Below are 14,247 nucleotides of genomic sequence, written 5' to 3'. Positions count from 1 at the left end.
GTTTCGGGATGGGGTTCGCACATCGCATTTCTGTTTCGTCGCGCCACCACGTGGCGTGAGCGCACGTCGGAGCCAACGAGGTAGGTCGGAGGAGCTCACCATAGCCGCGCTCTGCGTACTACAGGTATAGTGTCGTCACTAAACGAGCTTTCAAAGAAACTCACCAGGTGCACCTTAGAATATTTATTTCCATAAATCATACACTTTAGACAACTTTATTATTTCAAGTACCGTAATTTAAGAGCCATTCGTGTGCTGTAAATATCAAAACAACAAAGAATTTAGATTATGGTCTTCGGTTCAGCATCCCTTTAAGGAAAACGCTGCGTGGCGTGCATCCGGTCGTTCTGTCCTGAGCAGTTTTCTGTTCCCAGCCAGGTTCAATTCGCGCGCTCGCGAAGCGTCACGTGTTCGAGGATATACATTACAGTTCTACCGAGGCCAGACGAACAAGCCGGGCCCGCGATTGATTCTTTTACGACCGCGAAACTTCACGTGTTGAGGATCTATTACACATCCTGCCAAGGCAAGACAAACAAGCGGGAAAACAAGCTGGGAAGCGAACAACGCCATGGTTACTCGTTCCAGTATTCGGCACGTAAAAATGGACGAGTTCACGAGTATGAAAGACAATCTCGGTGGAAAGTTTGGGTTTAAAGTAAACTCCAGCGGTGAAATTTTTAACTCGAAGGAAGTCCACTGCATCCTGTGGAAAAAGCCGTTTTCATGCAGTGGAAGCGTAAGTTCGCTTCAGTATCACCTACGAGCGAAGCACCCATGTACGCCGCTGCAGCAAGGACCATCCGCCAAAACGCAGACAACAATCAATGCCTTCTCATCGAGGTCCCTTTCTCTGAAAAGAGAAGAAAGCATCGCTCAAGCCCTGATTTCTTGTCTTCCTGTCGGAGAATGTGGAAAAACATCTTTGCCTTCTGAGCTGGAGAAAAAATATGTGAGTTTTTGAATCGTTGAACTATATGTATCCTCAATTGTAAATGTCCTTTGCGCCGTGTAACACAGAGTAAAATAGGTCTTCAAAGGCAAGACGAGTTGTGGCATTCTTTTAATATATCATTTATAAAAATCAACGCAACCGATTAATCGATTAATTAATCGACTAAAGGGTGGCGACTAATCGGGTTAAAATTTTTTATCGACGCCCAGCCCTAATATTTACCAACACGCTCGTTTTAATGTCAGTCTCCGGGCTTTGCTGTTTCCAAAAGAGATAACCCTTTATAAGGACAGAACGAGCGGGTTGGTGGGGATAATTAAACTTAAACAGTCCCTTCTCGTTTTCTTCCTCAAGTTTAATAGATAACCCTTCGGTGCTATCGGATCTACCCCGGAGAGAGAGAGAGAGCACGGCCGTTTCAAGGTAAGGATAGGGCGCTCGAAGCTAGAGCAAACAGGCGGTATCGTTTCACGCATGCACGGATGGCTGGTTTCAAATTTTCCCACATCCCTAACGAAACCGGCACATCTTTGTGTGTGCGTCTGCGGGATTTCTGTCCCGCGCCGCCGGTTTTAGCGAGCACGCAGCGTTGTTTTGGCTGGCAGAACAGTTGTTGACCGTCGATATTGTAAGGCCGTGGTGTCCTCATCCTTTCAGGCAACGATTCGCTTGCTTTCCCTTGTGCAATACTCTGACTGAATCCTCCTGGGTGGCTGTCACTGTTCGCCGCGTCAACGACACAATCGTACCATTTCACCCCTCGTGACACAGGGTGCGCTGCTCGCTTTACTGTCACGGGCCGTCCTATCTAACACAACGAGCGCGAAAGGTCGTGGTCATCTGCTGGCTCCGAAAGGGCGGGACGTTCATGCAGGCCAATGAGGGCCTCGAATCAATACGACGACTGCCGACTCCTCCACGTTAAAACTTTACGACACCTGCTGATCTGTTAAGAAGTGTTGCTTTCTCTTTTTGGAACTCCTCCGATGTAACTTGCCGCCTATAATAAAATTTAAATAATCAATAAATATAACAGGGTGGAAATACTGTATTTCATTTTTATGTGGCAACGTTGAAAAAAAAAAAACTATTTCCAAGCTTGTGAAGACGCGCAATTCGCAAGTCCATTTCGAGCCGTAAAAACACGTTTTTGTACGATATTGATGCTTAAATATAGAACATACAAACAAAATATACACTTTCTCGACTTGATTTTCGCGTAGAAAACTATCGCATCTACATTTTAACAAAAAAATAAAAAAAAATAAAAAATGGGTTTTTGGAGAAAATCAATTTCAAAAATGGTACTTTTTGGTTTTCACATAACATTAACGTAAACGTACCGCAAAGAATATTTTATACAGCCGAGTCATTTTATAATACATATAAAGAACGTGTTTTGGGCTCTCTGTGGACATAAACATTATCGATGTAACCCAAGTAAATCGCCAGTAATTAATTGTCAAAGTTCGTCAACAATTGACCGAGGGGGGGGTTGACATTTTTACAGAAAAAAAGCAAAACGCCTAAAATTATTTTATGGTATTGAAGCCTTTTAAATGTGTCACAGAGTGCTTGATAAAAGATAACATAATGTGGACTGAAAATCAACGGCGGGAGATCAAGCGAAACATCCGACCCACGACGGGTGTGAAAAACACTGCTTTTCGCCGCGGCCTTTTTAAAAATTCCTAAGTCGAGAACAAAACATCCGACGAACTTGCGGTTTGTGGCGACTGCGTTGTCAAGCAGTGTCAAGATGTGACGAGAAATAACCATCAAAGCGGGACTTATCAACCGTGTCACTCCTCCCCGCGCATGATATCGCGGCTGCCGCCTGCCCTGGCAGGAAGTTAGAATATGGTTTTATTCATTCAAAGCAAAATTAAGGTTGGTCTAAACATAAAAAAGTCGTTTTTTTGTCTTCATGGTATTTTACAGGATCATTTAACCAATGTGGTTCAGCCGTATAATCGATATTATGACGTAGCACAAAGAACGGACCCAACGATGCACCTCTTTGTATCGCCTGCGGCGCTGCTCAAAATTTGATAACTGCTGCCACTCTCGTCATCTCAGCAGAAGGTTCGCGAGAATCAGCGGCGTGTTTTCTCTGTCAATACTGCCCACGACCTCTGCACACTCCGTGAGTCGACGGCGTCACCCGATGCCCTTTTTTCCGGTGGAGAGAATCATCGCCAAGACGGTAAGCCCTTTTTTTATATGCTATGGGTGAAGTGAATTCAAATTCTTTTACACGACGGTGCAAAACTCTAGTTATCGGAATTAGTACAATGTCAGTTCGTATTCATTTATGACCGGATGGTCCATTAATTTTATGAAACTACCCTACGAAAGGCCCCTCTACATGAAAATATAGAAATGCATTACGACTTACTTTTTAATAGGGAGTTTTAGTAGACCGTTTCCGTGCACCCACTCTACAGAGCGGAGCGGGAAATCGCCACTGCGCATGTGCGGCGCCACTCTGAGGTCGAGCGTAGCTACCGTAGTGAGCGTCCGCTCCGCTTTGGAAGGCCCTGAGCGGGGGGTCGTTATCATTTGAGCCCGTTCTCGTTTCGACCTTCTCACTTGGCCCTTTTCAAAACAGCAATTCTCAAAGATATCTCGCTTTGACCCGTCGTATTTGGCCCTTTCCCGTTTCGTCTTTCGCATTCCAACCCTCCTCATTTGGGCCCGTTCTCGTTTCGCCCTTTTCACCTGGCCCTTTTCAAAACAGCAATTCTCAAAGATATCTCGCTTTGACCCGTCGCACTTGACTCCGTACCAAAATCGTTTTTTTAGGGTAATATTAATACATTGATATAATTTGTGCGTGTGTGTGTGTGTCACGCTACAGGCATACTCTCTCTGCTAAGGATTTTAGCAGTGCGTCGAGGTCGTCGTGAAAAGCTACTAGCTGACAATAAAACAGACCAACTATTTATCGCATGCGATAAATAGTTAATCTGTTTTATTGTCAGCTAGTGGCCGCGGCCATGGAAGTGCACAATCGTAGATACAAAAAAAATATATCTGCGTGCGTGAAGGCTTGACTTCTTGGGCACGTAATATTTAGCGAAAAAGCGACGGAATGTTTTCCCTAGATATTAAGGATTTGTTTTACTCCTTGGATTATTCTCCTTCAGAGGTTGAGAGATATTATTGAGCAAAATGTGGTGCAGTTTCAATCTCATTCAGATGTCGATGTTGGTAGCTTTCTTAATCTTGTTGAGATTTATTTAGGTTCTACCGTGATGGCTGATATAAGCTCTTCTTGCAAAAGATTGGAATTTGCATTGGTTCCCGGATGGCTCCAGTTTGATCAGAGATATATATTCGTGTAATTGACCTTGTCGCGGCTAAGTCAGTTGAAGTTTACATTGAAGGTTCATTGTTGGTACGGAGGTACGTGGACGATGTCTTAATATGCACTTCGGATCGTCTTGTTGGCGAATGTGTTAGAGGCCTTCTTGCAAGCAGCTCCTGAGTTGACTTTCGCTATTGAAACACCAGCAGATGGTTGGCTACAATTTTTTGGTATCCGGTTCCAGGTTGAGAATGGTCTCTGCTGGGAGTTCGGCAAGACGGACTCAAAACCTCTGCTTTCTAGGGATAGTTGTCATTGGAAGATTGTGAAGCAGGGTATAGTAAAGTCTGTATTAACGAACTCCCTCAAGTTGTCTTGTGTGCACCGGTTGGGCACATGGTTAGAAAAGCAGCTTCTTAGATTGATTTCTGCTGGCTATAGCTAAGAGTTCCTGTCTTTTGTTAACTAACGCTTGCTGACTAAGTCTAGGGCGGGTACAGATGTGGGAGCTGGAAAAAGAAAGATAGTATGTTTGCCGTATTTTCATTACGTGTCCCACAACTTAAAGGCTATAGCGGGGAAGTTTGGTATGACTGTTCTGTTTAAACCTGACTTTCGGCTTGATAGGCTCGTCTCTTTTTTGTCGCGAAGGAGTGGCTGTAGCAAGAGGCATAGGGAGCCATCGGTCCCTTGTGATCTTAGCGTAGTGTACGAAATTCCGGTTAACTGTGGTGGGTGTTATGTGGGGCAGACGTCTAGTGTCTGAACGATAGGTTGAGTGAACATAAACGTGCTGTCAAGAACAATGCGAATTCCTCTGAGTTGGCAAAACACCTGTCTGCATGTGATAATTCTATTGATGATTGGGCCAGTGCAGTGGTTGTTCAGAAGGAAAAAGAATGTTATAGACGTTTGGTGAAAGAACCTCTGATGATTGCTAAACATGACAGTTATTTTAGTAATATGACCGTCGCGCTGGGTGTCCATGTTAGGGCCCTTTTAAATTCCTAAAATTGGTCTTAGTTCCTTTGTAGTATTGTCATGTAAAGAGAGGTTTCTAGGCCGTAGCATTCTAGCTCTGTAGCGCGTTCCCTGTGGTTTTCCTATCCCTTTTATTTATTTTTTGTCGCCCGGTGACGTGTCTTTTTTTCCACACAGTTCCTTTGCAACGTGCGTAATCGGTGACGTATCTCCCTCTCTAGACAGACTAAGGCTGTGTCGTTGAAATTATTTGTTTTTTCTAGCAGGACGGGTTATGACTGGTCACGTGCGTTTTTTGTTTGGATTCGAAGTTCGTTCTATTTTTCTGTCTTGGTTCGAAGTGTCTCCAAACTTAGAATTCCGAGAAGGCGTTTCCAAGTTACTGTTTATTTGTTCTTGGGTTTTCGTGTGCCTTCCTATTTAAGAACGCGGTTTGTCTAATAAACCTCAGCTGTGCTTGGAGATTCGTGTGTTACTGTACGTTTCTCTCCCCACTCTCCACGGTTAAAGACATCAGGAATTTTCAGTTACAAAAGAGGAACCACATTATACCGCTCCAAGTCATCCAGTGGCTATATATGAAAGTCTGAGTTTGTCTGAATTTGGCCCAATAAAAGTTGTGGAGGAGCTCGGGGTTTTGGGTGGAAGAAAAAAGTGTTGAATTGAGGCCCGAACATTCTGGTTGAGAATTGCATGTGAAGTTCGTCGAGATGACCAGCATCACGTTATATTGCCAGCTTACGTTCTACTGGCCACTCCCCAAGGTACTCAGATGATGATAATGTCGTCTCTCAGATATTCGGGAAACGTTAATTAAATACTTTCAGTTTAAAGAGTATGACTGAGGGCCGAAGATGTCGCAATTTATTCACAAAAGGTTCCCGAAAAGTGATGGTGATATAATATCGGGCATCGGTAAAATTGAACCTGCGCAAAAGTTCAGCAAACAATTGTTTTATTTGAGCCGGTCTACCCCAATAAAGTCAGCAGTCAAAGTGTAACATGGACCTTTTCTCAATCCTATACTTTAAGCCATGTTTCCACGCGACGCAAAAAATCTTGGGACTTTATTTTTTGTGAGTTGCAGACATTTTTGCAGGCATTTTTTTACTCTTTTGCGTCAAATATATTCGATAGCCACTTTGAAAAGGAGCCTACAGCAAGCGTCAGTGTGATAGGGTTTTGTTTGCCGTGCTGTTACCGCGCTTTTGGGAGGGATTTGCGCAAGTGTGAAATTTAATTTATTTCCTCTGATGCTTATTTACAGAGCAAGGGGTTCCTTGTTCAATGGAAAGGACATCCCAAATGGCAGTGTACGCTGGAGCCTGAACGTAACCGCAATGCGGCTTGCTTGAAAGAATTTCTCAGGCCCACGGAACCAAAGCGCTGCCGCCTTGATGAAGCCATCAACAATCTTCTCTATAGAATTCAAGTAAAGCTCGCAAGTAGGAGGTCAAACGGACTGCTGCGGGTTGAGTTTGACCTTGACCTGTTCCGATGGGCATTCGACGGAAAGGGCCTACAGATTGACGCCGGATGGCTGCTTTGTGACGAAAGTGATTTTGATCACCTCCGTTTGCCAGAGAACTGGCACACGCGTCCCAACAAGTTGCAGGGCGCTGTTACCATCGAGTTTCCAGTCCGTATTAAGGGCGTCTTGTGACTTCAAAGGGCATCCAGCACATTTGTAAACGGCTTTCCCGGGGAGTTCTTGCACATCTTCCTTGTTACCAAAGGGGTTTCCTCTAAGTAAGAATGGCGGCCAACGTGACCGACACTGTCAAAATGACAATAAATGAAAATTCAATTCAACTAATTATGTCTGTTAGAATGGTTAGGAAACTAGAACACGAAAAGCAAACGTTACGAAAGATATACGTCGAAACTCTCCGACAACACCCGCCGAAACTTGTGAGCACTATCTCATGTGAAGTCCTTGAGGAAAGACTAAGGTCACTCTGCCCTTCCACCAAATCCTGGTACAAAAAAAAAAAACACGGAGCGCGCCAAAAGCAGGTTTTTTGAGAAAGAACATACCCTAAATGTAACTGTAGAGGGCGAAACTTCTGAGCTTTCTACTGAAACCTCTCCAGAAAACATCGATACGGCTTCCAGATGCATTAATCAACGCTCTGCAAAGCAAGCTCCACGAGAGCACAAGGAAGGAAACAGAGCTTGAGTGTGCCGTTGCCACGTTGACAGGACACATAGAAAGCCTTCAAAGTAGGTGCAAAGACCTTGAAGGACAGAACAGTAGCCTTTCGGTCTCACTTTGTCAGTACCAGGCATCCTTCAGCCAATCTAAGAAGGTCGGCGAAGGATCTAAAAAGACTGACGCGCGAAAGTTGAAGCTGGCGGCTGAAATGATCAAGACAACGCTAGAAAACTTTCTTTCTAGCTTTGGTCTAAACCTAGAGGAGATGGTGGTAAGCGACCTGAAAGGAATATTGCACAAAATTGTGTTTCCGGACTCTGGCTGTCCAGTAGTGCAGCATAGCGTGACTAAATCATTTCAAGGTCGTGGTATAACTTCGTACAACGACTTAGGGAAAACGACGACGACGAGCGCTTGCACAGCGGGACATTCGCACCGCTCCGCTCATTTTGGTCCTTTTCTAGAAATTTACTGGGCCTCCGGCCTCCAGCCTGGAGCCTGGACGACTACATGGACTCCCCAAGGCCTCCCGATTCACCCGTCATCACACCGCCGCCCGAGGACATGGACTTCCCGGCTCTCGAAGTCAATGAGGACAGCCCGGCAGAGCTCGACCTAGCGGGGAATACGGGCTTTGCCTTCCCGCCGCCCCCCACTCCTCCTGTCACACTCCAACCCGTTTGCCCCACTGGCGACTCTTGAGAATGCTCAACAATCCGAAGGCAAGTCAGACGACCTTCTCACTGCGTCCTGCATTGTTTCTACTGCACCCGAGGGGCAAAAACGGGCGCGTAGCACAGTTCAGGCCTCTACAGCCTCAAAGCGGTCCACCCAAGACAGGACGTCCGCTCGCTCGGTACAGACCACTTCCTCTCGGGGAATGTACGGCAAAGACTCCTACCACGATGAAGATGGGTATACTCTGGTCACCTACAGCCGCAAAAAACGTTACCCCTTGATGGCCGCAACGCCACCCACACAGACTCAGCCACCCGCACCGCGGCTGTCGCGCCTCACGGTAATCCTCAGACCCTGTCAACCGTGTAGAATCTTAGATGAGCCCTACATCAAGCTCGACGAGGCTCTTTCATCACATTTACGCACCTCCCTGGCCCTCGTACAAGGCACCAGGACCCCCGATTTCACGACACGATTCTTAACACATAGTAATCAACTTGCACTCGATGTATACGATCCCGCGGTGAGGGATGCTTTCCTCAAAATCAAATCGCTTCCTATCTGTGGTAAGGAGGCTCCTTTTCAGGCCTATGAAGCAACCGGAGAGGGCCAGATACGTGGCATAATACAAAACGCCGGTGGCCTTACCCAAGAACAACTCATGGCCAGCTTGCATTGCCGCAAATGCAGAATACTTAATGCTCGCCCACTGGGTGACAACGGAACTGCTTTGGTTACCTTCGAGAGCACACGCCCGCCCTACCGCATCGGCCTCCGCTCTTTTACGGTGAGGGTATTACCCTACAAACCCAAAGTAGCTGTCTGCACGACCTGCCATCGGATGGGCCACGTTAAGGAGCGCTGTCCCAACACCGACAACGCCCGCTGCTCTATTTGCGGACTGAAAAAACACGACGGAGAAGCGTCTTGTCCGAACGCCACGCCTAAGTGTCGTAATTGCGGGGGTCCCCACCTAGCCACAGACAAGGGCTGCCTCAAGAGAGCCCAGCTGAACAAAAAGATAGCACGTCGCCGACGTCCGAAGGCCCCGCGACGCTTTGAAACTACCTTTGACAACCAAGGGCAGCCTCTACACACGGGCGAACGTACTGAAGCGTCAAGCAACAACACCGATACGACCGTACCTCTAGTGCCTGGAAGCGCGGGAGACTTACGACGCCTACGGCTCATCGCCACTCCGACCTCAACAAGTTTCTATACAGGGACCCGCACCTCTGCTCAGGGAACTACTACAACAGCTGCAGAGCGTAAACTCACGTTTGCGGACGCCGTTCGGATGGCCAACACCGACACTGCAACCCAGACTATTAATACGACACAAAGGAGAGGGTCTAAACATGCTCAAAAATCGCGAACCCCGCGCATTCCGGAACCGGTGGCACAAGTCAGTGAGGAGACGCAGACAGAAACAGCTGTACGCATCTCAGCATCTACAACACCCAGCACACAAATCACCCTCGAGGCACAGCTCGAGCGCCGCATTGCTCAACTTGAACAACGCGTAATGGAGCACGTGCAAAAGACAATAGACCGGGTCATTGAGACATGTGTCCGCACCCTTATGGAACGACTCATGCTCTCCAGTACGAGCCCATTCGGGGCGCCCATCACACAACCGGCTCCGGCCGCCTCTATGGTAACCTCATCAATTGCTATTAACGGCCAACATGGCCCAGCGCTCCAATAGCGCACTCGCCACCGGGCTCCCACCCTGGGCTACAGTCGTGCAATGGAATTGTCGAACACTTCGAAAAAAAAAAGGCCGACCTAGTAGCGCAATTTCATTGTAACGGCACGACACAAGGACCATCCATACTCGCACTTCAAGAAGTAAATGGCCCAGTACTCAAACTCCCGGGTTACGAAGGGTACCCGTCTTATAGCGATCCCGGGCAGACCACATCCGTGGCTCTATACGTATTAAGAACGCTCGACCCCGTCCAACTGGATACCGAACCCTGGAATACTAGCGCCACCACTACGGTAGGGTGTAGGGTCAAATTGTCGACTGACCACACCGTTTTAATTTTTTCCTTGTACGCACGCCCGGAGTACAACCGCAACAAAAGGCACAAGCCTCTTATTGACCTCGGTTTTATACAGCATTTCCATAGGCTCTATCCTCGCGACCAGGTAATCCTATGTGGAGACTTCAACGCAAGGCACACAGCATGGGGTTACGACAAATGCAGTCCCAGGGGGCGCAAAGTAATGGCTGATACCCAAAACTACCACCTTAGTTTGATAAACACCCCCGATGACCCCACACGAATTGGACAATCTATTCGCCAGGCGGACACGACCCCTGATCTGACTTGGGCATCACACCCGCGCAGCGTCACCTGGCACCTTCACGAAGACCTAATGGGAAGCGATCATTTCCCTATAGTGATCAAGATAAAAATCCGCCGCACTCTGGGATGCGCGGTAGGTGCACGCACAGCCGCGAGACCATCGTTTTTGACGCACTGGGACAAATACCGAAAGCTGCTGGAGGAGACATCTCCCAGCGGCGATATCGCACACCTAACTGGTCAAATATTAGACGCCAAGCAACAAGCCACCCGTCGAATACAAGTCCCCTATAATCATCCGGACCCAGACAAACGCCTTCTAACGCTCTGGAATCGCAGGTTGCGCCTATTGGCCAAGTACCGCAAATCTGGGCGCAGACGCTCTATCAAACGCAAGTTGAGGATCACGCAACAGACAATAGAGGACTACACCACCGCCCTTGCATCTGAGAGATGGATGACCCTCTCTGAAGGCTTTAACGGGAATACGTCTACACCCCGAGTTTGGAGTATATTACGGTCCCTTCTTGGACAAACCAAGACCTACAATGGGGCCAGACGGGTGGCCCTTAAAGAAGCGATAACCCCACAGGAGCTAGCCGAACGCGCCGCTTCTGAATTCTTTCCCAGCACTTCTCAACCCATCGCTACCACCTATGAAAGGGACGACCCCGTGGAGGACTTTGAATCCTACAATCAACCATTCACCCTTTTTGAGCTTAATCACGCTCTTAACACTGCCAACACACACAGTGCACCTGGGGCAGATCAAGTCACCACGACACAACTGAGAAACCTCCCAGATACCTACAAACAAGCTCTGTTGGAGGAAATCAACAGGATCTGGGAAGAAGGAAAGCTTCCACCCACATGGCGTTTCTCTCTGGTGAAACCAATTCCCAAACCGGGGAAACCGCCACATAACCTGGCCAACCTCCGACCTATATCACTGACATCCTGCCTATGTAAAACGATGGAGAGGATGGTCAATACGCGCCTTACATGGTACTTGGAAAATAATGGCATTCTCGCCCCAACGCAAATAGGTTTTAGAGCGGGGTTGTCTACACAGGACGCGCTTCTTCAACTTAAGGAGGCAGTCCTCGACCCGCACTCTACACAACCGAGAGCTGTCGTTGGGGTTGACATTAAAAAGGCATTTGACGGGGTCCCGCACAACACAATCATATCCGAAGCCAGAACTGCCGGCCTAAAAGGACGACTATATAACTCCATTGCCGCGTTTTTGGAAGGTCGCTGTTTTCAAGTGCAGGTAGACCAAGCCACTAGTACCACGCGAGCCAACAAAGTAGGGGTACCGCAGGGGTCAGTTATCTCACCGACTCTCTTCAACTTGGCGATGCACACCCTCCCACACCGTCTTGATGCAGTGCCTGGACTAGGTCATACAATATATGCCGATGACATCACGCTTTGGGCAACAGACGGGTCCATCGGCCAGCAGGAAGACATACTCCAAAATGCCCTAAACATTATCTACAGTTTTGCAACCGAAATCGGCCTCAGCACATCCCCAGAGAAGACTGAATACTTAGTCATACACGGCGGCCGTAGTACTCCCTCCAAGAGAGCCGAGAAGAACATGTACAACCTCTCTATCGGAGACCAACCCATCACCAGGAAATCTACCATTCGCATCCTGGGCATGTACCTGGACGAAAATTGCACAGCCAACACATGGTTCCAGAAAACGACTGGATCAGTAAAAAAGATCCTACACGTCCTTCGACGAATCTCAACACGCACCCGTGGTGTCCGCGAACGCGAGATGAGGCAATTCGTGCAGGCATTTGTCGTCTCACGGCTCCTGTATGGTCTTCCCTATCATCCAGTCAATCGGACTCAGATCCTAGCTCTAGAAAGACTTATCAACGAGGCCCGAAGACTCATTACTGGCCTTCCCAGGTACACACGCCTAGACGCGCTCAAGAGTTGCGGGGGCATTAACGATCTCAGCGAACTCGTATCCGCGCACTACAACATCCAGGAGGCACGGCTTCGCACAACACCAGCCGGCCGGTCTATCCTTGCAAAACTGGGCTACGCCGTGCACGATCTGCCCGAACTCCCACAACAGACCCCGCCGTGGGAACACATTGTCCTCACCGACGGGACTCCTCTACCTCAGCGGATACAGAGCACCGGCAGGCGCCTCCCTCTCAAGAGACGGCACTTAAAGTACATTCGCTCGCTTGACGATTGCACCCACGTGATCTACGTCGATGCATCCCTGCCAGCTGATCACAAATGCGCTGTCTACGCCACGGCGTGGTACAATTGTAACACAGAAGCACAGGCACGATACCTGCACACAACGGCTACGCCCCCGCTCAGCACCCAAGCGGAGCTTCAAGCCATCACGGACTATGCGCGCGACGCACTTCTTATGGCAAAGGAAGACGCACCAGTCACGCACATCATTTATACTGACTCGCAAGCGGCACACCACATATGCTGGGACACCCAATATACCGGACCTACCTTACACGAGCTCAAGGTGGCCGTCTCATCTCTGAGAGCGTCCGGCCATCAATTCATCATACGATGGGTCACTGCCCACTGTGGCATACCCGGTAATGAGAAAGCCCACAGGCTAGCGCGCGCACACCTCCTCTCCGCGCTGGCCAAGGGACCCTCCTCTTCCTCATCTCTAGGCGACCCCTCACAGGAAATTGCCAACCCTTGGCACGACTTGCGCTCTACGAAAGCCCAGCGAGCCACCTACCTCTCCATGGCCGCCAACCCGCTATCCATCCCTAAGATTCCCTCCCAACATTTCTCTCGTAGGGAAGCCGTCATGATTCGGCAAATTCAGACAGGGACCCTACTGACACCGCATCTCCTACAGCGGTTTCGCGGGAAGGACGGGGCGGGACCTTCCACAGCCTCTGGCATCTGCAAGAACTGCAATTCTAAGGCAGACCTGGTTCATCTCATGTGGTCTTGCCCTTTGTATGATATTCCACGACAACAGGCTTTGGACCTCATCACAAACGCCCCAGTACCCGCATCCCTGAACGCCTGGGCATGTCCAGACGCCACCATATCCCCCAAGCATGCTTTAGAGTTCTGGGAGGCACTACTCGCCTTCATAAAAGACCCAACTGCGCCTCCAGTGGGGGACCGGCTCCTTCCGGCTACAGCCAAGAGGATACGGCCTCCCCCTCCCTCGTCGACGAAGGCCTTGAAGCCATGAGATGTTGCCCTCCTCCTCCTCTCCTCTTCTTCGGCCCCCGCTTCCTAATCCCTTTTCCTCCTTCTAACTGACCTCCGCAGCGCGCTCCGCGCAATATAAGGTCAATAAACGTGTTTTCAATCAATCAACGACTTATCTGAGAGCGACAAGCGCGGTGTACACGAAGTAGCTGCACTGCTGGACGAGCATTCTTGCAGCAATTCGTTCTGGCAGGAGCTATCGCGATGGATAAAGAGTCTTCCTTCGGTTGGACTTATTAACAGCTTCCGGGAAATCGTTGATGGTGAAGTACACATAACTAAAACGCCAGGGAAAGCAATGGGGGCTCAGGTTTCTTTTCGTGCAGATTTAGAGCACGTTATTATTGAAATTGCCAAAGAACAAGGGAAAACCCTGCGCGAACTGAGCACTGAGCCGCTAGTGGTCAAAAATGAAGGAGACGGCTGCACGGTTAGCCACCGGTCAACATGGACTACCCTTTGCTTTGTAGTGATCCTACCTAGAAAATCACTACAAAACCACAAGCTGCACCGCTTGCTCGCCGCAGCCACCGCAGAAAATTATTTTTCCATGAGGGAATCCTTTCAATACCTCTTTGATGAAATTAATGACGTTATTCAGAAAAAGAGCATTGTC

General features: G+C 48.6%; 1 protein-coding gene across 1 annotated transcript; it reads left to right on the top strand.

The window, feature by feature from the left end:
* Nucleotides 1-11,586: 11,586 nt before the first annotated feature.
* LOC115315538 lies at nucleotides 11,587-13,611 on the top strand (the record flags this gene model as incomplete). The annotated part of the gene is made up of 1 exon (XM_040208844.2): nucleotides 11,587-13,611. A coding segment is annotated over one exon (2,025 nt), but the record flags the coding sequence as incomplete, so codon positions are not given.
* Nucleotides 13,612-14,247: the final 636 nt, after the last annotated feature.

Source organism: Ixodes scapularis, unplaced genomic scaffold, assembly GCF_016920785.2.
Source record: "Ixodes scapularis isolate PalLabHiFi unplaced genomic scaffold, ASM1692078v2 PGA_scaffold10__122_contigs__length_95168666, whole genome shotgun sequence".
NCBI lineage: Eukaryota > Metazoa > Arthropoda > Arachnida > Ixodida > Ixodidae > Ixodes > Ixodes scapularis.
This window is presented reverse-complemented; position numbering and strand designations above follow the sequence as displayed.